At 48.3% G+C, this 23,456-nt stretch overlaps 1 protein-coding gene across 1 annotated transcript in view; it reads left to right on the top strand.

Moving 5' to 3' along the window:
- Positions 1-22,769, top strand: part of LOC142565822 (uncharacterized) — a 147,859-nt gene extending 125,090 nt beyond the window's left edge. Inside the window, exons 5-6 of the mRNA XM_075676367.1 lie at positions 19,320-19,413; positions 22,492-22,769. Coding sequence (XP_075532482.1) covers positions 19,320-19,413; positions 22,492-22,769 — 372 coding nt within the window. The remainder of the gene's footprint in view (positions 1-19,319; positions 19,414-22,491) is intronic.
- The last annotated feature ends 687 nt before the right edge of the window (positions 22,770-23,456 follow it).

The following is a 23,456-nucleotide window of genomic DNA, read 5'->3' as shown; positions in this document are numbered from 1 at the left end:
ATAGATTGTCTCTTTTGACACTTTCCTCCTTCGAAAGCTTGGTGTTTGCAAGTAAAAGAACAGGTTGAACGTGCAACGTGATTAAGAAGTAATAAATGTACACACTCAACTTCAGCAGGCAAATGACTCTACTGGAATTTTTTTTCCTCTTTTCTGTCAATCGGTGTTACACGATATGCAAGCAATTTATCCGTGTGCAATTGTTATGACGCCATTGGGTCACTTCATTGCAGTTTGATATGTAAACCGCTTATAAATGGCAAAGTTTAAAGCAACGCTACCGGTGGAGCACGCTTATATGCATCATCAGACTGACGTTACTGGGAGACTCAGCTTTTTGCCTCCTCATGTAAGACTCTGCAATTGTAGCAAATTACATTTTTTGGGCGAAGTGAGATGTCGGCTTTGGTAGTCATTTCTGCGTTTTTTTTTTATTTATTTTGATTTGTGTTTAAGTTCATCTTGAAGGGCAGTATGAAAAGGTTGGCGGTGGGCATTACCAGTGACGGCGTTCTATACGCACCTTCCTGTGATTCAGCACTGTGACTAAGAACTATCTGCTGTCCATCGAAGAAAACAAACGAAAAAAATTAGCGCGCCCCTTCCTGTCCGTGAAAATGGTCGAACAGGGAAGCCGCGTTTGTTACACCGAGTGTTACACCATGCGAGTCAAACTTCGCAAGCAGTCTGTATTGCGGGATGGAATGTGCGGAACCACTAATACAAAGCTCCGTATAATGGGCGCAGGGCTCACCACTGAAGAAGCGGGCGCTGCAATCGTTTTGACGATTGGTTGGATTGGCTTGACGATTGACGTGGCTGCCGGCTCTTCTAGCGCCGGCGAGAAGTGTCGGCAGCCACGCGCTCCTAGTATCGCGTTTCAATCGCTGGGCACTGTTCGTTGGCCGCAAACCGCCAGCATAGCATTTTCTTTCGCAGCAGGGCAGAATCAATAGTCCATAAATTCGATGCCGATCTAGCTCGATCGCCGAAAATGCACCGTGTGACAACAGTATAAGATTCGCTTATAACATTTCCACAAGGGGAAACCATAGAGAAAGGAATACAACAAGAGCGGACACTCCTATAGAGCCCAGCGGCCGAATTGACTGCAGCGCACCCAAGCCGTGGATGTTAAAACCTGAAGCACACTTCCGGTTTCGGTTTTGTGCGCGCGCGTTTTCAATACTAGCTGGTGTGCGTCACGCTGGCTCCGTTTTTTATTTTTTCTTTGTTTTGCTTTTGCAGCAAATATTTATTTATATATTTATATTTTATTGATTAAATATTTACTTGCAAATCATTTTATTAAGTAAAACTGATTGCGAACGATCTCCACAAGCCTCCATTGAATATGTGTCACGTGCAATTTCATAAAGACGAAAGACACCTTGTGAAATGAGGAAAAATTAACGTTTATTTTATTCTTTGTAAATGCTCGCCGCGGGCTTTTTGTGCATTCATCCAACGTTGGCACCAGGTAAGCAGCAGTAGTTTCCGCAGGAAGCTCCACCAGACGACGTGAGCTGAAAAAATTACAAGCGTTATTTTGGTATTAACATGTAAGAATAATGCCTGTAGAGGCGAAGCGTGCGAAAGTGGCGAGTGGGCGGCATTACAAACAAAAGCAGTTCCACAAACACATTCTAATTCCAAGCATTCCCCTCTTCCCAACACTTATTTCCTGCACTTTAATAGCACGAATGCTCGGGCAACGGCGCGTTTCGCGAACTTGGCTACAACCGACGCGATAGTACGCTACGAATACACAGAGGTGGTCACAACACAGGCTCTCAACCAGAGCCCATGCTGGACGCTCGCAGAATTCCTTCTACTCGCACTCAAGACAAAATGCGTGGGTGCCGTTCAGAAGACAGAATTTTCGAGTTACTAGTTCCTGGCGTTTGAGCTCCTTGGCTTATCTCTTGTGCGTTCTGCAGGCGCAAGTAACGCACTCCCGTGTTATCACTCTTGACGATTGCTCGTCGCGTTTTCGACAAGATTGGGTACCGAAAGAAGGCTTAAATTGTGGCGGGGACATAAAAATTGCCACAAACTTGTCGCAGTAAGATTCAGTACGCGCCAAACTAACTTTGTCACCACGGCCGAGCTGCTTTTCGCTGCGTCACAACAGGCGCGGCAAGCGGGCCTCATAACATAAAAGTACCGAAAATAATTTTCAACAATGTTGGGCGTCAGAGAAAGAAAAGCGCCATGAACTTGTCAGTGCATTGAAGGGACACTAAAGGTTACCAGAAAGTCAAGTTAAAGTGATAAAGCAATGCTCTAGAACGTCTAAGGTGTCAATATAATCGCGAACAGAGCTTTAGTAACCGAGAAATTGAGGTAAATGCATGACACGATTTGAGACCCCCCAGCGACATTCCGGTACTAGCCCGATGACGAAAGCACTCCTCATCATAATTTATGTCACTATATTCAACTACTCGTATTAAAAAGATCATTTCATTAGATTATAAGACGGAAGAAAATGCTACTTGTCTACTTCTATTCGATTCTAAGAAAAAATAACATTTTGACGTTACCCTTGAGTAGTATGGGTGATCGAAACGTTTCGTTTTCGCTCGACTTTGCGCCGCGCGCGCTTTGGAGTTTCAGTTGTTTCTTTATCGCGTCGTGCTGCGGTTGTCCTGCTGGCTCGCGAAACTTGCATTTGGAACAAGCAGCGAGAATGCCACGTCCATGTGATGTCGTGGGATGCGCGTACGGTCCGCGGAACTTGGCCAAGGGCAGTTGCAGCGGCGAATCCAACGTTGTTTATCACTGTGTGCCAACGAGTGAACCTCTCTGTTCGAAGTGGTTAAGTGCCGCACCTCTGCCACAGCGCGCTGGCAAAGAGCCGAAAAATCACGTAGTGTGCTCGCTGCACTTTCGTCCAGAGAATTACGAGTTCAACGCCGACTTACTGAAGTCGCGTGAAGTGCCTTTCAGAGCAGGCCGTCGTCGTAGTAGTACGCAACGACGCCGGCAGCGCGAGCCCTCAACAGCAGGTCACGTTCATCAGTGCTTAAATCGCTGAACCCGAGCCCAGCATCGCGAGCTAATGTGTCGTTGTCAGGGTCATCCATTACAACGAGCGTCGAAGTTGGCGTCATAAAATAAAGAACCAGCTTATCGTCGTGCGCTTTTCCTTCCGCTAGCCACCATAGTTCCGTTTTCGCGCTGCTTTCGGCTCTGTCTTGGCTCTTTCTGGCCGCGCTTTAGCGTTTTGTGCAGAAAAGCCGTAGCGCCGTCTGCGGGAGCCGCTTTACTCACCGACGGCGCAACGTCACTATGAGACCATGACGTCAATACTCCTCGATCGGAGGGCGGGTGAATTGAACTGCGCTAGAGGTACGCGGACGCTTCAGAACGCATTTTCTCTTAAAATAAGTCTCTTCTTCGCACGAAACAAGCGTTTCGAGGTTTCTGGGATGGTATTTCAACAGTCCACGTTGACTTAATATTACCCTTTAGTGTCCCTTTAAAGCGCGAAACCGCGCACCACGGCCGAGCTGATTTTCGCTAACCGAGTCACAGCGCCAGGCGCGCCCACTGCGCTCGAAAGGTAGCCCAAAAAGTAATGAAATTAGTTTCAATAATGTTGGCAATCAGAGAAAGCGCCAAAACTTGTCGCAGTAAAATTCAGTACACGCGAAACTGCGTCACAGCATCCTGTGCGACTAGCGTGCCCAAAAACTACCGAAATTAGTTAAAATAATATTGGGGCTTATAGGAAGCGTCGCAAAGATCTCCCAGTACGATTCATTAATTCAAATTAACTGCTCCACGACGGCCACGCTGTTTTTCGTTAACTGCGTCACAAGTCTAGCCTAGGTGCCAAGCAGTAAGCCTAATTGCTTGAAGTGCGTCGCAGACTGTCGAACAATGTTTCTCACCTTGACGTAGTCCAATAGTGCAGTGCTGCCATGTCGAAGTTCCGAAAGAACGCAATCATTCGCCGGGAGGCCACCAAACCAGGCTAAATCCCAAAATAGAAAAACAGGCAGACGGGTGCCCGAACAGTCCAAGGCTCAGATGCGCGGCCGGTCTCTCTCGCTTCGGCGGTGTGTCTGACGAATGACGCAAACATCTGGCTCATCATTCGCCGGTTCGCCTGTCGCTAGGCAACGGAAGTAAGCCGCAAAGCTTAATTTAATTTATACGCAGATATTTTTCATTTTTCCGGGAAAGAATAAAAGAAATAAAACAATTTCTGTTAATCTCATTTCACATTCTTCTTTTTTTGATGCTCGCGGCCCCAATTCGTCGATGTTAATACTATAGCGTGACGTGTTTCCTGTTTCCAATTTTCGCCGAGTGTCCGCTCTTGTTCTATTCCTTTCTCTATGGGGAAACTTTCCCACTGTTGAGCTCTTCTTTTCCTCTCCCGCTAGGTCACGTGGCCGCTTTTTAGCGTAGTCCGACAACGACGGCACAGGGTCCGCCCCATAAACAGCTTCGCTGTAAAAATAAAGATAATAATGACGTCAGGAGGCGAAAACCGGCACGAATTGTTCCGAACTGAAACCGCGTCTCGGCTCACCCACTGACGTCTTTTCATCATCGTCGAAAGCTCGCACGCCGGACAAGACGCGCGTCGCAGACCTCTTACTGCGCGTACGTGCATTCACGTCGTTTAATTTTCCACAAGATGACGTTATACTGCGCGCAGGAGGGTGGAAGCCAAAGCAAAACGAATGGCCGTAAAAACTGACAGTGGCGCCGTTGACATCGTCGTGGTCTCTGCTCGGTGCTCTACGTCACACGGACAGACATGCGCGCTCCACCGCCGTCCGGCGCTCGTCTCTTGCGCGGCGGCGCAGACGGAAGCCGTTGCGCGCGCCTTTCGCAAGAATCCTTGACGCCGGCGCTGCGCCGAAAGGCGCGCGCGCGTAATTTATTCTAATGCATGTCCGGCGCAACTTTATGTGCACGCCCGGCCGGCAGACGACGTGGCGCGGTCGTTTTAAGGTCATAAACTTGTGATCGCCCAGGAACAAAGCGGCGGCCCTTCGTTAGGGAGAGGCTCCTACTGCTCTTTTTTTTTTTTTTTTTTTTCCTTTGGCTGCGCGGTCGAGGCCGGCGCCTGTCGCCACGCAATTGCTGGATGTCGGTGATGCATCGTTATCGCACGTCGCTCCTCCGTGTTCGTGTGCGCTTCCACGTGTTTGGGCATACATCGCTGTATTCCTCTGCCCCTCCTCCACACCCGCTCACCCGCACCCCGCTTCCCCTCTTTTCCCTAAACGAAGCATAACTCGCCGGCCCGCGGCTGGCGTCCCAACGGGCCTCAAGGCCGGTTATCCCTCCGAAGGTTATACCCACGTCGAATAAGCGCTGAATTAGGGCTCGCCCGGAGAACGCGCGCCCGGGCGCGCGGCAAGAGACATGCTTTGCGCATCTCCCGCGGCCTTCGAGGTTCGCGTGGCTCGCGCGACTCGCAACTCGCCGGTCCGATGGGAGGCAACGCTGCAGGATTCGCTACCAAGGCCCAGCCCCACCGCGTCTCCGAGTGCGAGCCACCGTGCCCCACTCTTTCTTATCTTTTTCTCCTTTTTTTTTTTTTGTTTTCTTCCTCCAAGCTTGAGAGCCTGGCAGCGATGACGACGATGCTCTTCGCTGCGTTGCCGAAGACCGGAAACAGCTCTTACGCGCATATACCTTCTTTCGCCCTCCTGTCCTACTTTTTCCTCGTTCCGCATCGCCGCTCGCTTCCTTATTTTCTTGTCATTTGCTTTTCCTCGCGCGACAGAAGCGTGTACAAACACTGGGGCACCTGCATTTAGGGACGTCAAAACTTTGTGCCATGACGAACTTGCGATTTGCGTACGCTCCGTGGGCCTGTCACTGCCGGATGCAGCGGCATCAACAAACACGCCTTGTTGTCGTACGGAAGGTGCGAGTTCCTTTTTTTTTTTTCTTCGCCCCTTCAAATGATCGTGGTGGGCTGTTGGTCGAATTATCGACCTCGATCCGCCGGGGCTCCGCGATATATTTCACGAGAGACGTCTTATGCGATATTCGTGTACCGTGGAGATTTGTTTCCGAAACGTGGCGCTGTCAGGTATTCCCTAGGGGAGACAAAAAAAAAAACACATACACACAATACAAATACACCTCAGTGCTAGTAGCACGTGCTTCCTCGACACGTCTGCTTCGTGCCGACGCCTGTGCCGTAGCATATGTCGCATCACGTTATGCTTTTTAGCCTGAAGTGAGCAGCCCGCGCGCATGCGCGTAAGAAAAAACACACGTACGCAGGGACACCGACTGACCTACTTTTCCGCGAAAGTATGCCGCTGACATTGAACGACGCCAACATGTCAGTTCCTTTCAAGTTTCGGGGTTGCAGTCTTAGAGGATTGCGTCGGACTTAAGATCTCTGAATAATTTTGGCCCTGCCTGAAGATGGGGAGGTTGTAGCTGCGGCAACGAATTCATTCGTGAGCGTTGTGGAACCTCCAGTTGAAATGTTTGCGAAGCTGAGGCGTAACATTTTGTTCCTGTACAGGGTGTCCCACCTAACGTTAGCCAAGCTCTCAAAAATAAACTATAGCATATACTAGGAAGCAACCAATGGTACTATGTCTGCGGCGACGTACCGCACCAGGAGGGCTTTTTTCGTGAACTATCGGTAACTAGATGGGATTCATTAACTAACTTTTAAATTACTGAGCTGAGAGCGCGAATTTTGATAGAACAATAATAACTGTGTTTTAGAACACCCGATTCAGTTGTTTTCAGTGTGCTATGGTGTCGCGTAATTACATTGTTTCACGTTATAAACAAAACGCGCGAAATATGAGCATAGTCGCACCATTACGCGCCTGCGCGCCGCGGCACCAGCGATCACGGGCGTAACTCGGAAGAATTAACGCTGTTCAATACGTTTGCCTTCCTCCTCGATGCCGCTGCGCACTGCGTTGTCTTCGCGCTTCACGCGGGAAAAGGCAGTTCACGGCGATCAACGCCACTACCGCTGCGACACCCGCCGTGGTTGCTCAGTGGCTATGGTGTTGGGCTGCTGAGCACGAGGTCGCGGGATCGAATCCCGGCCACGGCGGCCGCATTTCGATGGGGGCGAAATGCGAAAACACCCGTGTGCTTAGATTTAGGCGCACGTTAAAGAACCCCAGGTGGTCAAAATTTCCGGAGTCCTCCACTACGGCCTGCCTCATAATCAGAAAGTGGTTTTGGCACGTAAAAACCCCAAATATTATTATTACTACCGCTGCGCGGCCCCTTTCGCGTGACCGCCGAGCCAGGCATGGAGCAGCGTTAATTCTTCCGAGGGACGCCTGGGTCGCCTGCGGTCGCGACGCGCGGACGGCTAATGGTGCGACTATTTTCGTATTTGGCGCGCTTTGTTTATAACGAGAAACAGAATAATTACGCCCAGACATAGCACACTGAAAACAACTGAATCGGGTGTTCTAAAACACGATTCTTACTGTTCTGTCGAAATTCGCGCCCTCTATTCAGTAATTTAAAAGTACGTTCATTAATCTCATGTAATTATTGATAGTTAAATTATATAAAAAAGGAGTCCTCCTGGGGCGGTTCGTCACTTCTGACAGGATGCGATTGGTTGCGTCCTCGTATATTCTACATTTTATTTTTAAGAGCTTGGCTAACGCTACGTGGGGACACCCTGTATATTAACACGCCTTTAAATTTTGTGATGGTTTACCCAGCTGTACAACCAAGGTCGAATAGCCGCGTAATCGCAGCGAAACGAGATAAAAGTGAAGCAAGACATGTCCGGCGCATCTTATCTTTTGCTCAGGGCTCGTCATTGTGACTTCAGCCTAAAGCCTTCCCCTAATGGTGGAGAGCTTTAAAACATGAAATCCTTTTTTAGCGCTGGTGGTGTGTGTTATTAACAGAATCTGACAGAATTAAGCACTATTGCGAAGAAATTCTTAGACCTTAAAAAGAGTCCAACAACAGCTTTTAAAACGCAGTACTCTTCACCAACATTAGAGCTGTATTTGTTACATTTTGGTTCATTACGCATAAGATGACGGTAAATACTCTTGATGAGCGCTAATCACTCTTACTCCTATCGTATGGGAATGGCCGATATCACGATGTGCGACACCTGTCCTCGCTACGACGTACAACGACTCTCTCTCTTAGGACAACTTTAAAGCGACTGGACTCGAGACCGTTCTTCGAGTCAAACTTTGATACTCGGACCATGGCCACATCCGTAACTGGCATAAAAAGCGATTCGTGCACTAGTACAGTACTTGAAGTGCACTGGTTTAAGAGACCGCTTATAGAGCCCCTGCGCATGCTTCCACTTGCGTTCAGTGCTCCCTCTCTCCCTCTTTCTATTCCTCCTTTTCCTTACCGCCAGTGCAAGGTAGCAAACCGAACGCTCGTCTGCTTGACCTCCCTGCCTTTCCTCTCCTTGCTCTCTCTCTCTCTCTCTCTCTCTCTCTCTTTGTTTCGTTATAACGTAGGGAGCAATTTTCAAGAACCTAGTTTTGCAAGAATCGCAATGAGAATGCTGGATGCGAGGTATTACGTGGGCAGACACATTTCTTTCATTCGAGTGCACGTTAAAACAGATAGTCAAACACGGTGAGCATGGCACTTGCTCGCTCTGCTGCGGGCGGATGGGGGCGGCTGTACGCTTGGAATGGGAAGCACAGTGTTGTGCAACTCCTTCGCACTGCGACGGTGTTCGATTCACAAGTCTCTAAAACTCCCAATCAGAAAACATATACCGTGTGTGATTCCGTTGTGTACCAAGAAATCCCAATGTTAACGCCTGTGTGCAGGCTGTTCAAGCCTATGTCGATTTACGCGTTTTTCGCTTGTTACTGCAGGTGACGATGTAGGTATCATCCCGTTGCCGTCAGGAAGGCAAGAGTTTCCAAATATGAGCTCCACGATACAAGTACCAATTTCTGGCTAAGAGCCGCAACTGTGGAAAATTTCACATTTTTGCGGCGCCCTTGGCTCAAACTCTTTTTGTCCCTGACTGTACGAGCCTTCTCTAGTAAGCCTATAGGTATGTAGATCAAGGTTACTCCTATAGTACGCTCTTGAAAAAATGCCACGCTTAGCAAGCCGAAATTCTTCTTTTTTTTTTTTTATTGTGTGACGCGTTTAACATAGAAGCGTGGAATTTCTCGCTTCTCTTTCTCGCTCGCTTCTTGGCGCTTTACGCATCGTGCCTGCTGGGCGCCAGTCGCGCTCCCAGATTCACGCTTGGCAGGCGTGACAGGTGCTTGTTTCGGCATGCTGCATACGCCTGCCTTGTCCATGTGCGAGAGATGCACGGCGAAGCTGAAGCCTGCAACTTTGAGCGTCACGTTTTCTTGCACTAAACATGCCGCTGTAACGCAAGAAGGAACTATGTACGCGTACAGAGGATGAGGGAAAAAACTTGTGAAGAAAGAGCGGAAAAGGAGTGTCCTGTTTTTCCATCTGAAGACCATTTGAGCCGACATCTAAGCATGAATGAAACTTATGAATGAAAGAAAGCTTGCCGACAGAGCGCCATTCTCAATTCCGAGCGTCCGTTGTTTCTGTGGGACATAGCGTCAGTTCCTTTCTTTGCATATTCCACGCCTCTTGTCTGCTACAAGGGTCGCACGGGGAGGCGGAGGAACAGACATCAACACCTCGCTGCAATCTGCTCTAGAGACCATGCCGCATATATACGGCGAGGACATGCAGATCATGCGAGCTCGACGTGATTGTAACTCAAGTTACGATACCTGCATTGCGGAACTGACCGAATATGGATGGATGGATGAAAAACTTTAATGAAGGTCCTGAGGCACGCGACTCAGCGCGCTGCGGGCCGCTCCCACGTTGGGACAGTCAGGCCATGCCCGACCGCCGCATCGTGGGCCCTCTGGACAGCCCGTAGTTGCGCCCCGGTATCGGGGCTCTTGATGGCGGAGAGCCACTTGTCCTCATTGATTTGTTCTGTGCCTCGTAACGAGGGGTAACGCCAGAGCATATGGTGTAGGCTAGCGAAGTCATTGCAGTGCCTGCAAGAACTAGTGGCATAAATGTCGGGATAAAGATTGTAGAATAAAGCCGAGCTGGGATACGAGCCTGCTTGTGATAATCTGAGGGTCAATGCGTGCGCTCTATTTAACTTCTTGTGAGGAAGGGGAAAGTCTCTCCTGCCGAGATAAAAGTGCTGCGCAATTTCATTGCATGTGATCGGTTGATCTCTGTTCTCCACCACTGCGGGCCGACGGTGTTCTTCATGGTCGCGGAAAGCGAGACCTCGTGCCTTGGAGTGGGCCAGCACGTTGAGGTTTGTGCATGTGGGGCCTCCCATGATGGATCCCATGTGAGAGGGGAACCATGTGAACCGAGATTTCTCAGATTAACGCTAGACTTCTTTTCAGCTATGTTTTTTGGACCATGAAATAATTTTTATGTACCTTCGAAGACACCGACGAAATGAGACGTAACTGAGCATGCAGTTTTACAAGAGGCGCCAAGCCGCAGGGCACACGAGATATACAACGAGGTCATAGCGTTAGAAGGAATAATTACTTACGTCGCTGCCTCTTCTGTGGTTCTTCTAGAAAAAAAGTGATCTTATTCACGCCTAGCTGACGGCTATCTGATCTTCGACACGTCAGACATCGGCGTCTGGTTTGCCTAGAGCTGGTGCTATCGGACGTCCGCTGCAACTGAGCTGGCTACTGTGCATACTGCTCTGCGACATGTATACAGTTGACCTCCCCCGCTTTGGGCCATTTTCATGGACTGCCCCTAACCTATCCTTGTCTCTCAAAGAAATGATGATGCACGTCAACAAATGTTAATGACTGAACGTAAACAAAATTGACGCCCTTCATAGGCAAGCTGCACGAGAAGGGCATGAGATTTCTTTCCAATCGATACCTGGACATAGTGGCCTAAGAGGCAACCTGAGATTTACATCGCTAAAGAAGGCCACTCTCAAAGCTTATTAGGCAAACGCAGCTTTCATGAGAAGACATTATGTCGTGTGTGCAACTCGTACAGTAGACGCAGACAATTTGTACACTCGACGTATCCACACCTCAAGTATGATCCAGCCGTCGAGGTGGTTTTGTGGTTATGGCGTTGCACTGCTTAGGGCGAGGTCGTGGGTTCGATCCCGGCCACATTTCGATATAGGCTAACTGCAAAAACGCTCGCGTACTTAGATTTAGGTGGACGTTGAAGAAACCCAGATGGTCACAATTAATCCCGAGTCTCCCACTACAGCGTGCCTCAAAATCAGATCATGGTTTCGGCGCGTAAAATCACACAAATTATTTAAGTATGATCCTCTCTAGATACTGATTCGAATTACTGGATGTACGTTGCCGTGAACTGCACAATAGATATTAATGTGCCAGTCATCGATTGAAACGTCATGTAGCTTACGACCCACAGCTTCCCCACGAGATCAGACAACTAAGTTCGTCATTGTTTTCTGAATGTAAAAGGCCAGAGGACGTAAAAACTGCTGTACGAAAGTCTCGTCTATGCCGTCCCGTATTTGGAAGCACGAAAAATGCTTGACATACGTCTTGGCGGAGATTTGCTGCCTGGGCATTCATTTTCTGCTTTTGGACCGTGAATCACTAAGGCTGGCTCTACCCAAGCCTCTAAATCCCTGTCGTTTTTCTTGCTGCAGTGCAGGCGTTTGGATACATTTCGAACCTTGCTATGTGCTTGATTCCCCTTTCGTTCCTCTTTTCCCCGCCTTTTCATTTTTATTTCGATGATTTTCATGTCAAGAAGCAAGTCCAGCTACTAGTAAGGCAAACATCTTCAGTTTGTATAGATGTATTTTTCTGTAAACAAGTCTATATGAACCTTACTTTATGTTGTTCAAGATAAACAGTCAGACGGAAAACCCAACTTGCCGACAATATTACAGTATGGCCGAAGCACTAAAGGCGCAGAAAAAACCGGCTGCGCAGAAATGTCTGCTTTAGCGCCGTAGGTTGGAACTGCTTAGAGTTGTAAGGCTTACGGTTACATGTCGCTCTGTCTTACCACAAAACTGACTATATTCGCAGCTACACAGTGTACTTAAAGAAAGTTATCCTGGATTCAGTACCATGAACCCATGAGTTACACTGCTGCGGATAAAAAAGTGCACACGTTCGTATAAAAAGTTTCGCAAGATCTCTTGCGAAAGTCATTGCGTCTTATTCCGCAGTAACTGACATCTGCAGCGGTGAATAGCCGTTTTACCGATGACTACTGTTGATATTTTTCGGTTCGGCAACCGCTAAACAAAAGCTAAACACCGCACCATCATGCCCACTCCACTAGGCGCACATGTAGCACCATCTGCCTGGCAAACAAGGAAATGACGGCTGCCGCCATCGATCACATGATGCTCTCCACTAATGCGATTAGTATTCTCGGTCTACTTCACGCAGCTTTTTTGTCGTGAATCCATCTGGGTCCGTTGAGACCGTTGTCCCTGACCTCTTCAATGAAAAAGAAAACCTTTGAAAATTTGCTGGGCTGGGCAGAATCAAAGCCCCATCTCACGTGTTCCTCAAGCGCAGCAACCCGAAGCTTTAGCGAGCTCCGTGACTAATGCACTGGGTATGTGCCATTATAGGTATGCGGCCAGTGAGGGCACAAGTCTTGACGTTCGCACGCACCGTTGCGTCACGCATCTCGGAGGCCACGCGCGGACTTCTCCGCAGCACCGCTACATGGCGTAGCATGTCCGGAAGGAAGCGGGAGAGAGGAGTCCCGCTGCAATACACGTCTGATCCAATACGTTGCGTCGCTGCATTGCTTCTATGCTACTTACATTATCGTCGGCAGTCATCGTGAGATTGGTTCTGCCGCCATTCTTCTTTAAATATACCGCGCCAGCCGCAACGCAAAAGGTTGCCGAAGGTGGTCCCAAGCCGCTATGGCCAACTGACGTACCCGCGCGATCATCTAGATCCGCTACTCCCAGGCGCGGCTATGCCCGACAAAACTGATTACGTAAGCGTCGAAACACGCAAAGCGAAGAGGAGGCGCGCGGCAGAGGTGAGGAACGTGAGAAGGGCGAGGAGGTCGCACGAAGCAATGCCACCACTGAAATGTTCCAAACAACAAGTCAAAAACAGGTCTGCGCATTAAATTGATATATTCTTGGACGTCGACAAAGAATACTTCATGCGGTGGCTTAAGCACCGATAACCCTCAACATTGTTCGGGGCCAAATTCAACGACACGTTCAATAAAACTCTCGTCAACTCATCAGCGACAACGTTTCGAACACGCAGGACACCACGGTCAATTGAAGTGGCACTACAAAGGAATATTATGTTAGGCTGTCTTAATAAATTACGATTTTGTAATAGCGGAATGGCCACTCTGACGCTGAGGGGAGGCTTCCATAAAAAGTGCCAGCATGGAAGATGGGTGGCGATGTTTGCCTGAAGTTAAAGCGCAAGCTTGCGATGGCATCATTCATTTTGGGAGCATCTACTCGATCGGGTCTAGTTTATTATTCAGTGACAAACAAGAACTACATTGCACTGTTAAGAAAGTCAAGACTCAACCTAGCAAAGGTTTCGAACACTTTTGGCTCGTCAAAATGACAAAAATATGAGGATATACTTTGAAACCCGTGATGTCACATTGACGTACCGGCCCTGAGGCTTCAACTCGAAATAAAAAAAGAAAGAAAAGAACGACAGTTTAGGCCGGTTTTTTTGCTATGAGTCAACCCTCTGTCGCAAAAGATTCATCATATATTTTTGATAGAATACTTTATTAGCCAAAATTGATTTATTAGTATTGTTTTTAGTGTCCATTTATCCCGACTTCACTACTCACATTTGCGTTTTCAAACCTTTCAGCCTTGAGCTATGTATGCGCTGAGCCTCCAACATTCGGATCTGCGATTTACTTTAATCTATTGTGCTCAGCATATTTCCTTGCAACGGTAGCGTCTTCATATTTGACAAGTTATCACTGCTTTCACGCGTTGGCTGCCGCATTCGCTGCCGCTCCTCAGATATAGCAGAGCATGGTAGAGCAGGCTCTGTCACGTGGCACCAATGCAGTGCCGTGATTTATTCGCGTAGCGGATTCCTGTGTTTTTTTTTCTTCTTTATTTAAGATAACCTTAATTCCTAGGAAGCACGCGTGTGGTTGCATGAGAATGTGGCAAGTCACGTGTGTTGCACGAGGCATGCCTGATTCGTACGTAGCCCGTGATCGGCTCGCCTCAAAACTAAGGAATCGGTTGGTTTGATGCCTGGTCCTGAACAGTTTCTCTCTCTCTCTCTCTCTCTCTCTCTCTCTCTCTCTCTCTCTCTCGCTCGCTCGCTCGCTCGCTGTCAGTACATGGAAAGAAAAGCGAGAGGGAAGAAAAAGAAAGAAAACTCAGGCCAGGCTCTAGGTATGCGATCCTCGGACATGAATTGTCAAGATTTCGGCATGCAAGCGTGCTTGCACACTCTCATTTATCGAAGTGATGTTTGTATACCTCATATCTCTAAAAAACTGCGATTTCCTGTACACTGTGACGGCGCTCGCTCAACGCACGTCGAGTTTTCTGGTAGGATATACCTCTAAAGTAGGTAAAGTTCGCCTATACTGCTATAATGAAGTGCGTGACCGATGGTGCGATCGAACACCTGGCTTCCAACCCGGCAGTCCAATGCTCCAACTGCTCGCGCAAAGTCGCTCTCTGAAACGTCTGGCGCGTGGGTCACGTGCCGCTTTGTCGCATTCTTGCTTCGTGACAGCTAGCGCTTTGATAACGTGGATTAAACTGAGCTTCACTCGGGCTCTGCCCACGTGTTTAGGCCACGAGATGATATATCTAAAGTGGGTTAAGTGCTTGTGTAATGCTATCGCATTAAATTTTTTTAGCGGTAATATTTCTCGCAATTTTCCGAGACTTTATAGAGCAGTCAAAATTTGTCGAACGAGGCAAAGAAATGCGGTATGTTAAAGCAACATGCATATCTAGCACGAAATTAGTGAAACAACCGACAGCACTCGACGCTAAAAATTCAGTTCAATTTACTTCAAGTGCTTGCGCCCACACGAGAGAGGTGCAAGCACTCGTGAGATAATTTGTTGAGCAGCTCTGAGTGACGCTTACATAACCACGAGGGCACCATGAGGGTATACTCTCACAGTTGGCCATGAGGATTCAGATTGGTTATTCAGTCAGTCTATCTATCTATCTATCTATCTATCTATCTATCTATCTATCTATCTATCTATCTATCTATCTATCTATCTATCTATCTATCTATCTATCTATCTATCTATCTATCTATCTATCTATCTATCTATTTTTTTTTCCTGAGTAGGTAGACGGGAGCAAACGATTTGAATACAGCCTACCGTAGCGCTGACATTACAGAGCGGACAAAGAAAGCGGACGGTATTGTAATTACGAAAAAAAGAAGTAGAGCGTACAGCTAGGCTTGCATATAACCAATATAATACCTTAAATAATTCAATTCTGTACTATATAGCGACTAATATAGCCCAGCTGTTCAAAGCAGGAATTACAGAACATAAAAGCGTTTTAGAATTAGGGACCAAAGACTCTGGGTCCCGAAACCGCGATGGGTAGGCTGCTCTTGGGTTTAGACGAGCAGGAACGTTTGAGAATTGGGCCAAACGCAGACAGCGTTCGGTCGAGCGCTCGGGCCGCCGCAGCGGGTAAAATAAAGGGGTGCTGATAGCAATATATATATATATATATTCTCACGAGTGAAAACGAGCAGCATGCATTTTGAGCAGAAATGGCAAACAATAAAATGTAATAAACGTAATCACTGTGTTAGTCGTACGGCTTTCTTGGCTATCTCGCGATTTCTCGTCGCCCGCGAGGGCGACCTAAAACAGCTTGGGGACCCACGCTAGTTTTCGATTTTTCGGCTTTGGGTAAACGCGAACGCAAGAATCCAAGACTGGCTTGGGTTCTGCGCATGCGCACTTGCGGCCCGTATGTTTTTTTTTTTGTTTTTTTTTATCCTCAGGCGGCTTGGGTCTCTCCCCCCCCCCCCCCCCCGATTCTAAATATCTCTATATTCTTGAAGTGATCTATGAAGTCGCACAGGCAATGCGAAATATAGGCATTGTCTGCATGGTGTAGCTGTTGGTATAGTCCATATTTACTTCATTGGATAATGAGGTAACCTCAAAAGGCTGACTTATTCGAAATGACGGCTGAGAGACTATGACGTGGCGCTGTTCAGCAAATTATTGCATTTGCCGCTCTCATATTCCCTTGAGCGGGTCGACATTAGGTTACTTATAATGGCACCTACTTTCTATGCAAAGATTTGTGATGTAACAGAGTCTTTATTCAATTTGACTATTCATGTACAGTGACACGAATTTTTTCATTGATACGATATGCCGACGTTTCTTGCGACCTTTAAAATGTTCCTTTGTTCGGGGCAGCGTTATGTTGTGCTTGACCTTCCATAGTTGCCGCTATTGTGCTAGACTTCGATCTTTGACTTACATGTTCGCGTTTCAATTTTCAGCTTCAGTTTTATTGTTTCCTTGCAGACAAAAACAAGAGGATGTTGGGACTAAACGCAACATGCCCAACAAAGGACCCAACACCCTCGTACACAGATCGTACAGCACTCATATTTAAACAATATATCAATCAATATTTAAAAAAAAGCAGCTTTCACGGCATTCAGTTCCAACATGCAAGACGAGTACAATTTCGATATGACTTTAGAACACGATTTGGCTATGCAAGAACATGTGTCTAAGACACTGAAAAATCATCACTCTGGACAAAGTAAAAGTATAATAGAACAATATGAATCAAGCGAATACAGAATTGGTATGGTTAACATAATAAGTGCAATATAATTCTCATTGCTTAACTACGATAACATAAGCTCCAATAACGTTCAAAGAAAAAAAATGAAAACGATTTAGATACAACGTAAAAAAGGCCACAACTGTGTGCAGGTCTACCGTTATAATGTTCATTTGTGTGTGTTAATTCCTTTAGGCTGGCTTTACGTTGGCTTAGCTGCAATCCTGGCACGCCTTCTGCTCTTGAGTATATCCACAGTCAAAACCATAGGGACACTCCGTCCCCCTATTATAATGTCTTTCCATCTAGTTTCCACACATGAGTATACGGTGTGTAGCGGTCTTAGCTCGGTGCGCTTTTGTACCTCAGTATAATCATCAGACGTATATTACATCGGGAAATTAACAGGGAGAAAGAGGAATAGACAGGAGACACCAGTAATGAAACAACCCATTCCCTTGACTCTGGGTATTTGTTGCACTTCAAGTAGCAATATCATCGTGTCTCACTTATCCTGTTATCTTTCTTCAGTCGAGCGGAAATCACGACCGGCTATGCATTTTGCTCGCCGGCCCCGCGGAGGGGGGCAGCGCGATAGGCATCGGAGCCCCGCCGACCGTCAGGTGCAGCACTGCGAGGTCGCCGCCAGCGTACATAATGCACCACCACGGCGTGGGCCGAACTGAGGGCCGAGCCACGCGCGGGGCCGCTTTTTCATCAGGTTGGCGAGAGGAGGTCCGGCGAGTCGGGTCCGCCAGGTGGAAAGCCGCGTGCCCGCCGAAAGGGAGCCCTGAATAGTTGATGATCGGCGGCGGGCGAGAGGCACGCCGGGGGGAGACCCGCGGATCTCGGTGTCTGGGCGAGCGCGGCTCCTGCTTTATTTACCTGGTCGGCAAATGCCAGCCGCTACAGCGTCGTCAAAGTCGCTTTGGAGTGCGCGATCGCGCTACACGAAGAGTTGTCAAGGTGCGCAAGAACGGTCGGCGAGGAGAGAGAAGTCGAGTGGCCGCGGAAAGCGAGGAACACACAAAGAGAAGAAAATAAAATAGGAGTAAACGCAGCGAGTTGACCAGGTTTTACGCCCGCTGCAGTCGTAAACTGGCGAGCTTAAACCACTGAGGCGGCGGCCGGTCTAGTGCGCGATATATATACTCCGTGCGTCGGGCAATCGCCGGCTTCCCCTGCTTGTTCGCAATCAAGGAGTCGCGCGCCCGAAACGGGAGGGGGGGGGGGGGGGGGGGGGGGAGGCTCGCAGCGGCAACCGAGAACTAAACGGCCTCTCGATTCGCCCGGGCCGAGTTGAAAAGAGAAGGCTCTCGCGAATTTCTCTCGACGCGATTGCGCGAGTTGCCATGCTGGATTCTTGCTCGGCTCTTTTTGTCGGCCCTTTTTCAGCGACCATGTTCTTTCTTTCTTCCTTCCTGCCTACTTCTTTGTCTGCAACTCTCTCGCCGGCTGCTGTCTGTCAGCCGTTTCGTTTGCTTTCTGCCCCGCTCAGTCGATAGCGAAAGTCTCTTTGTTTGCACAGACCATTCGTTGCGCTGTTGCACTGGTTTTAGCGCGCACCTGATCCCCAGGAAATGACATTTAAATTGATTGAATCTGAACCGTTAAAGCCTGAACAGACGATAACCTTGCTTTGTTCTGCTGTTGCGTAATTTATATAGAAATAAGGGGAAAAAAAGAACCGGTTCCTGGGCTGGAGCTTTGTGTTTCTTGCAAAAGAGCTCTTCTTCTCTGCTATTTATAGCGGGGAACAGAAATGAAGCAAAGTAGGTCATTTTCTACATGGGTCTGCATCACTTTTAAAAAGAAAAAAACTATCATATCCCAACACGCAACTTTATATATAGTTCATGTTAATACTTGCCTGCCTACGTACGCGCCTTTGACGCATTTGTTTTCACTTCTAAATTTAGTGAAACCGATAGCTGTGTCGGTAAAGACAATAAGCAATTATTTACAGTAAAGCTTGTTCTGTTAGCTGCTCGAACATCAAGAACACAAATGGGCGCACGCACAAAAGCAAGTAAGCGAGTGAGCGAAGGAAATGATCTGAATGGTTCCCCGAGCGACGGCGGACGCACATGGAATACATAAAAAAAAAAAACGTTTCTGCGCCATCCTTTGGGTGCACATTCAAGAGACAGAAGGAAAAACAGTCCAGGTGGTCAAAACCTATCGGCAGCCCCCAACTACGCTTTACTTTATAGCTTGAGTATATTGCCTTGGGCCGTTAGAACCAACCAGTAAGCTGTTATATTGTTCGGGCAGCTATTAATGCGCTACATATTTATGCATTCTCTTTGCAAGTACTGCAAATATTGCGGTGAAAGATGCTGATTTCTGAGCAAAGCATTGTGCTGGTTTCTTAAAACCTACTTGCGTGTGTGCGTGTGCGTGCGTGTGTGCGCGTGTGCGTGTGTGTGTGCGTGCGCTCGTTGTTACTCATTGAAAAGGACGACAGAGGTGTGAGAACAAAAATAACATGCCCGGATGTTCCTCTTTTTCTCGGTTTTCTAAGGTACCCAGTGCGGAGCCCCAGAGTTCCAAGCTGAACCGCCGAAAAAGCGGCGACGATGGCAGACTGAGAACCAAGTGCAACACACCATCTGCCGGTAAGCCTTAGTTTCCAAGCCAGTTTGAGCGTTGCCCCCAACAATGATGCGCATTGCTGCATTGAAATCTGCGGGGGGAATACCAGAGACCACAGTGCTTCTGTACACGAGTGCCTCTGGCTTTTGCAGCGCAGCCGCCCGAGCGCCGCTTACGCTGCGCAAACAGGCAATAGAATATTTTCTCTGCGTCTATGAACATACGTCTCAAGAGCAGTGACGCAGCGTCATCCTCGAATATGTTTGAGTTGGAAGCCTTTCCGGGACTGTTACTTCCTTCTTACAACAAATATGTTTGCGTATTTGGGAAAGTGCACGTACCCGGGGTCAAAAGTATGCAAAGCAGGAGTTCTGCGAAAAAAAAAATGTTGGCAACTCACCCTGACAATTTGAAACTGACCAATGCACTGACGAATGTACCGCAAATTCGCTTTTTTCGCTGTTTCGCTGAGCCTCTAGCCCGCAATTTTTTTTTCTGATCATGCGTGTACCTCTGTAGTGTACCTAAAGGAAGGCTTCCGAATAAAAAAAAAATTATTCAGATCTCACGCATTGTAGAAATCCGTGTACACCAAAAATTTCATGAGACAAGGCAAAGTGGCGCATATTACAAGTTACTGGCTGCAGATTTCAGCGATGAACGCGTGCTTCACCCACCATGGTGGACCCTACAGATCAAGTGGAGGTTTTAATGAGCAAAACAAAACGTGTTGGATCGCAAGACACGACATGATCGACCTTCTAGAAACGCGACACAGCGCCATAGTACGACGAGAGACAAGCAGCGAATTCCGGCGAGTGAACGCGTCTCTGTCTCCATCGTCAGCTAGAAGATGGGCGCTGTAACGTTTTATCATTTTTGTTATGCGACGCGGCTAACGCGGCTTACGCGCCAAGTGTTTCGACGCGGTGGCTTGCCCGAGGGCGCGTTAAGGGTGTTTTATTCCGCCTCCTTAAGAATGCGTCCGTGGCCTAAGGTTTAGAGCATCGGGCTTCTATGATGGGGGAATCGGGTTTAAAACCAACCATCGTATATTTATATGTTTACGTATATTCACCAATCAAAAAGAAGAAAAAAAAAAAGCTGTCGCTTGGCATACGCTTCCGTATTGTAATCAACGATACTCCCGACCCGGTACTGCTGCGAACTCTGGGACACTAAAAAAATTCAGGCATCACAGACATCGGCCAGCTCGCGAGGGCAGTAGCTCGTTATGGAGGAGCCTTACTAATTGAGGGAACGCCTGGGGCCACCTGACGTACAAAGCGCGACACATCAGCGTACAGAACACGAGGGAACGTGTGCCCGCGCAACGCGCCATGATATAGACGCACTATACTTGCTGCGTACGAGAGGCGGTGAGAGAAAGGACGCTCGGCGACACGCTTCCAACGGCTTTTGAAGATGCGGCGCGCAGTGGTGCGGCTGAGTCCAGCCGAATGCCGTTGGTGGTGAGGAACAAACACCCGAGAAGCGAGCCAACTAATTCTTGGCATTAATAGTTTACTGCGCCACGTCACGTTTCGTACGCTTGGCACAGAAGAGTTTCTTTCAAGCTTTAGCGGCGTCTTGGGGAGTCAATCATAAAGCCAACATGGAGGATCATGGCGGTCGTTCAGCGCCTAGGCAGCCCACCTGACATGCAGCCTAAACAGTGGCCAACGCGGTATACGGCGCGGACGCAATTTCCCCGCGCTCTTGACAGGTTGGGGAAGTACAGTGAGTTGTGATGAAAGGAAGGTTAGAGCGCTCGGGATCCGGCGCTGTAAAAACTAATCAAAGGACACTTTGAGTAACATAGTGGGATAGCTCAGCAGCGGGTGTCTAATTGTGCCCGTGTACTCACTGCTCCGGGCAGCGAACGGCTGTCGGCAACGAAAGTTCTATGAGGCAGCGTGAAAACGCTAGCTATTTCGAAACAGTGGCTTAGAGGCCATGGCGTGGTGTAACTGAGCGAATTTATTGCGCCGCTTGCTCAGTCATGCGAACATGTCGCGAACTGTAGCGATGCGACATTTTCAAACGAGTGAAAGGGTAAGCATGATTGTATTGCGCTTGGTGTTACACTGCCAAAAGAACTAATGGGCGAACGTAAAGGAACAGGCTGCTGTTCCGGCCCACCGCATCATCACATGTCGTAACCTCATCATATATTATATTTCACAACTCCCCTCACCTTTTATGTAGGCGTGTTCTTTAACAGTATTAAACGTGTTGGTAGTTTGCGCCACGTACGCCATCTTGTTCCTCTATATATGTTCGTCCATTAGTTCTTCCGCCCTTGTAACACCAAGCGCAATGCAATCATGAACGTCCGCCAACTAGCCCCGTTCATTGTTTTGCTGAAAGGACAAGGCTGAAACACTTACTGAAATTATGTATAGTGTGCAATTATGTGATTGTGTCAACAGTTATTATTCCTTCAATTTCATTTTGAATTGATTAATTTTCTTTCTTCTGAATGCTTGTTATTATAGTTACTATAATAATCATTATCAACGTCATTATTCCTGATGTTGGGAGAGCAGGTCCTTCAGTAGCCATTCTCTCAGCCACTTCGTAATTTAACAAAGAACGAAAAGTTTGTAGGTTTCATTTTCAGCCATGATGGACACTTGGCGGTGGTGGCCGAATGCAGATATGCTCGTATTGTCACATTTAAGCGCGATTTAAGCCCAAGGTTGTCTAAATTATTCTGTAGCCACCACTGAGACGTTTCTCAACGCCCAGTTGCAGGCCTGAGGATGCAAACTGTTTCCGTTATTCTTTCTTCTTCTTACTCTTCATATTCTTAGTAGTAGTAGTAGTAGTAGTAGTAGTAAGAGGAAGAGGAATTATTTCATCGTTCATTAACATACTCGAGCGTCGGTACCATAGCGTCAATGAAAGCGTTGTTCAACGGATAAATAATAGCATATCAAACAGCGGTCAGAGAAAGGCTATTCTATTTCTACGCAGAGCAGGTAGGTACAGTGACGTTCGTCGTCTCACAGCCGGCGCGCGCGAGATTCCCCGCGTTACTCCCGCACACATGGTCACGCAGCAAACGCGACGCGTTCTCTTTTTCTCGGGTTCCGCAGAAGAAGTCGAGCCGGCCAGTCAGAAGGTGGACGCGAGCCTGGCGGCGCTCACGCGCATGGCGCACAACCCCGAGTGCCTGGACAGCATCCTGTCCGGCCTTCAGCGTCACCTGGGGGCCATCATCGAGCTGACGCTGCTCGTGGACGGCGACCGGCTCCAGCGCCCACTCGCGGCCCTCTTCAACCGCATCCTGCTGGTGAGCGAGAAACGGGGCTGCCTCCTCCAGGGTGTCTTGTCGCGTCCCACGAGTGGTCACGTATATCGGGAGGTACAATGACTCCGTTACGGGCTGCATACCACGGGACTAGTAAAGAGAGCGGACTGGAACCGACCAAGACGCGTTTGCGCAACCATAAGCATAGCGACTTTAGGGGCGGCTGGCAGCGCAGGCGCTTAGCACCCAGCGTGCTGCGCGCAAAAACGCACGCGCGCTTCGAAAACGCGTGGCAACGGGTGCTCTGCGGAGAACCCGCTGCCAGAACACGCACTCGAATACATGGAATGGTGGTGATTCGATGAACAAACCAATGAACTGAATGCGTCGAAAGTATATCAGCTGCATTATCAGGTTCACGTGTCTACAAACGCCACGGTAGACAGCTTGCAACTCGTTGCAATTTTCGCAAACGACGACAACGGCGCACAATTTTTGACCCCTACATAGCAACCGCCTGCTGCGGAGCTCGTGCCTCGCACAGTGCACTGTGGAACATCGCGCCAACCTTTCTTTTCTTTTTTTTTACCTCCTTTTGAACATGTTCACTGAACACGAAGTTCACACTCTTATTTGGAACATAAGGCCAGCGCGGAGAAAATTCTGAGAGAGCTGGCAGTAGCTGTGTTCTGTGTGAGAGGGCAGGAGCACATCCCTTGTCTCTCTCGGCCACCATATCTATTCTCTTTAATTGCGCCTGCAAAGGCCAAGGCAGCTGCAGCCTGACACGACGGCTTTCACGTATAGCGG

The sequence above is a fragment of the Dermacentor variabilis genome, unplaced genomic scaffold (genome assembly GCF_050947875.1).
Source record: "Dermacentor variabilis isolate Ectoservices unplaced genomic scaffold, ASM5094787v1 scaffold_12, whole genome shotgun sequence".
In the NCBI taxonomy this organism is placed as follows: domain Eukaryota; kingdom Metazoa; phylum Arthropoda; class Arachnida; order Ixodida; family Ixodidae; genus Dermacentor; species Dermacentor variabilis.
This window is presented reverse-complemented; position numbering and strand designations above follow the sequence as displayed.